Raw genomic sequence first — 3,970 nt, 5'->3', positions numbered from 1 at the left:
CTCGTTTACGTTGGTGCCACCATGAGACTTTTAAAACAGAGGATTAAAGAACATAAGTATTCTATTACTAAAAACGTGGACAGCACCGTCCTTGCAGCCTTTGCTAAACATCAAGATATTAATGTACATTGGGACAAAGCATCCATAATTAGGACAGCCACCAACAAACAAGTCCTTAAACATATTGAAAAACTTGAAATTTACAAGGCGCATATTAACAAAGGATGCATCAACCATAGAGACGCAGAAAGTCTATCCTGCGCATGGAAATCTTTTTACCATGACGATTAATTTTTATTTTTTAATTTAATTTCATTCGTTACCACGATTAATTTCTTAATATTTTATTTATTTTATGTTTTATTTACGTTTTACGTAATTAATTTTAATTTTTTAAACCGTTGTATAGCTTACATTCTATTTTACGTTCGTTTTCCATTTTAAAGTTCTTAACTGATGAAGACTATTAAATATAGTCGAAAACGTTTTTAAATTTATTAAATACGTTGCTGGAAATAGTAAGGTGGTTTGATTATTTTAATTAAATTCCAGTAAGTTATTTTATTTTATTACACTACAAAAGTTTCTACAACTAGTTTTACTGCTTGTTTCCAATTGATTATCACAAAACATTGCCGTTAGCTAACAACCACATGTGATCCACATGTTCACAGGAAAGAATTACATGACTATGGAATACATATCAATTAAACAGAATTAATCTTTCATGTTTAAAAGTCATACCACATATGATTTATTTCCTGTCTGTTACTATCATTAATCTTGTTACTATTAGTTTTTATTATTTTTATGTGTTTATACAGTTGGAGTTTATACATATTATTTTCAGATTTTACAACTTTTACTGAAGGTAAACTTATTTCATAGCCTATTGCAATGTTTAGCTACTTCTTTTCCTGTGTTCAAAATTACTAATAACAACTTTAGAAAACATGAAAAGTTCTTTGTGTACCACAAGCATATGCTTTAGCCATCAAAACTTTTTCTGAAACTATCAAAGACATACCGATAAAATGTATGTATATGACATAACTTATGCCTCATCAATAGTTCTCACCCAATTATTTTTTGCATTAACCCATACTTTAAATTAGTGTTGCCACCTTTTGAAAATCGCTGACCCGAATTGCATGTCAGGTTTGTTTGAACAGAAGTTCCTGATGCATGCGCAATGTCATTTTACAATGCGAAGAATAATGTGCATTTCAGTTCTAAATCAGTTACAGTTACAGACTAGGGACTTGCATAGGAGAAAGAACGGGTACACATAACTTAGCTCTATTTGAGACATGTACAATCGTACAAGAAAAACAAGGTCAACAGGGGTTGCATGCCACATGTTGGTGTAAACGAACTAACATGGCAGATTTGCAGATGGGTTTCAGTGAGTGTGAGTTCTTTCACTGTTACAATAGTGTAAATTTGTCACAATATTTGCAAGAACTTTCTTTCATCGTAATTTCACAATTTCTACAAAATTCCCGGACAAAATTAATAGTTCACCCAGACAGTGAGTCAATTCCCGGACTGTCCGGGTGAAAATCAGATGGGTGGTAACACTACATTAAATGTTATTAAGCATAGTTCTCACTTGTGGAAAAATCACGATTAAAAAGAAAACAGAAAACAGAGAGATTCTATTTACATATTAATTCCATTTTCTAAAAATGTTGAATGTCCTTTTTGTGGAAAACAGAAATTCAAACTGTTGGTATCATTGGAATTACAGTGGTACCTCAGGACACGAAATTAATCCATTCTGAAACTGAGATCGTATCATGAAAATGTCGTAAGGTGAATAATTTTTCCCCATACAATTACATGTAAAACCAAATAATTCATTCCAACATGAAAAACACACTCAAATTAAAGCTAAGTAGTACATTAAAAAGAAATAATAAATATAGTAAGGAAACACTGAAAAATGCATTTTGTAGTTGTACATGTATAAATAACCATAATAGAATAATAATTGATTTAAAAAAANTTCATACTTTCGTTATATGTAAATTTTAGTTTGGGACTTAGAATCAAGGAACATAGTTATAATATCAGAAAGGAGTCTAATGCAACAATTTTGTCCCAAATGGCACAAGCACCAGGATCTGTAGTCAAATGGAATGAAGCAGCCATCATAGAACCTTTATCTTCCCCATCTTTGGCGTTGACAGCTGAAAAGTTGCAGATTTATAGGAGTAAGATACAGGAAGACTGTTTAAATGTAAATTTGCAAATTTTGAACCAATAAATCTTTTTTTTCATATAATAGTGAAGATTAAAGGTTTAAATAAATATTAAACAAATAATTAAATATGAAAGTACTAGAAATCTTAAATTCTGGCTTTTTGAAATTATGTTATATATAACTTTATTATTGATTTGGAAATAAGTATTTAGTTTTTATGAAATAATATTATTTTCAGGTACCCCAAGATGTACCACCAGGTTATGAGGCTGTTCCTCTTATAGAAGCACTAAATGGACCTGTACAACAGCCTTTACCACTGTCTCCTTCCCCAAGTAAGCATATTAGTTTGCTGTATATATAAATATATTTTAATGATTATTCACTGCATTTTGCTTTCTTTCCTTCACTTCCACTAGCACTTTCACTGGATAGAGGTCACTTGGTAAAATATCTATCCAAAGAGGTTTGGCTTTACCTACTTTTTAAAATGTTTCTAAAATGACTTAGACAAATGTCATTACTCCGAGTAGCAATACGGCCAATGTGAACCTTTCAGGATGTTTCTTTTCAATAAAATCAGTCACTTTCTGATAATACCTCAAGATTTCCTTCATCGAGCGAGATCGTCCATGACGTAACAAACACACAGACTGAAACCAATGAACAGAGGTGAATAAAAAATGGCGCTGCAAACTAAACTAATGTAACGTCATATGGTAAGTTTTTGTTCGTATCGTGGAGCAAAAATATGTTCGAATTTCATGTCGTATCCTGAAAATTTTGTATGCTGGAGCGTTCGCATCCTGAGGTACCACTGTATATCCGAATCCCAAGATGGATGATAATACAGGAAATAAATTCTTTTGTTGATTATATAATATATCATGTTTGATTTCTTCTCCTTTGTGCATATTATTATTTTTTTTCCTTTTGTTTCTGAAAGTTAAGCTTCAAAGTTATTTTATTTATTTATTTTAAAATTTAGGTTTGGAAGGTCAAGCAGGAGAATTTGGATTAGCTGGAGAACCTGGCCCTAAAGGAAGGCCTGGACAGTTGGCATCATCAAGAGGCAATGTTTTTTCTTTCCATAGCCAGACAACAGAGATACCAAAATGTCCAGCAGGATCATCTCAATTATGGACTGGATATTCTCTCTTGTATCTTCAAGGAAATGAAAGAGCATTTGGACAAGATCTTGGTAATTTTTTAAGAAATTCAAAATTTCAATCTGAAAATGCTTGATAATATTATATATTTCAGAATATTACATTTCATTATAGTTGCACTACATTTTACATATACAGTCGACCCCCCTATAAGATCATAGATACGTTCCATTCTTTAGGAATCCGATTTCTTACGAGTCCTTCCAATCACAGCCCGAAATGTGTCAAGTTTACGGACTACGGCTGTTTGAAAGGTTTTCTTCCATAAAATTAATCGATTCTAGACTAATTCTACTCAACATTTCCAAAATACGTATATTTTTTTTGGAAATAATCCATATAAACTACGCTATAAACAAAAAATTGTAGGATTACTTACCGAGTGTGCACCATTCTACATCGCCATTGTTCAAGCTTGTTTTCGTCGCAGAACAGCTCAGCAAACAGCGGCCGATTTCTAATAACTTATTTTTCTGCGAAAACTTCGTTGAACTTTGGAGACATCATTAATATAAATAATTTTAATCGCCGTTGAATAAGAAATGTTTCTTTCACAAGAAATGTATAAAATTACAGTACTGTATTAGACTTACGG

General features: G+C 31.8%; 1 protein-coding gene across 1 annotated transcript in view; it reads left to right on the top strand.

Annotated features, from left to right (window-relative positions):
* LOC111634360 (collagen alpha-3(IV) chain-like) overlaps positions 1-3,970 on the top strand; it is a 29,360-nt gene that overhangs the window by 17,094 nt on the left and 8,296 nt on the right. The window contains exon 4 of the mRNA XM_023379117.1: positions 3,195-3,407. Within this exon, the coding sequence (XP_023234885.1) occupies positions 3,195-3,407 (213 nt within the window). The remainder of the gene's footprint in view (positions 1-3,194; positions 3,408-3,970) is intronic.

This window comes from Centruroides sculpturatus, unplaced genomic scaffold, assembly GCF_000671375.1.
Source record: "Centruroides sculpturatus isolate CEXI.00-Female unplaced genomic scaffold, Cexi_2.0 scaffold855, whole genome shotgun sequence".
Classification (NCBI taxonomy): domain Eukaryota; kingdom Metazoa; phylum Arthropoda; class Arachnida; order Scorpiones; family Buthidae; genus Centruroides; species Centruroides sculpturatus.
This window is presented reverse-complemented; position numbering and strand designations above follow the sequence as displayed.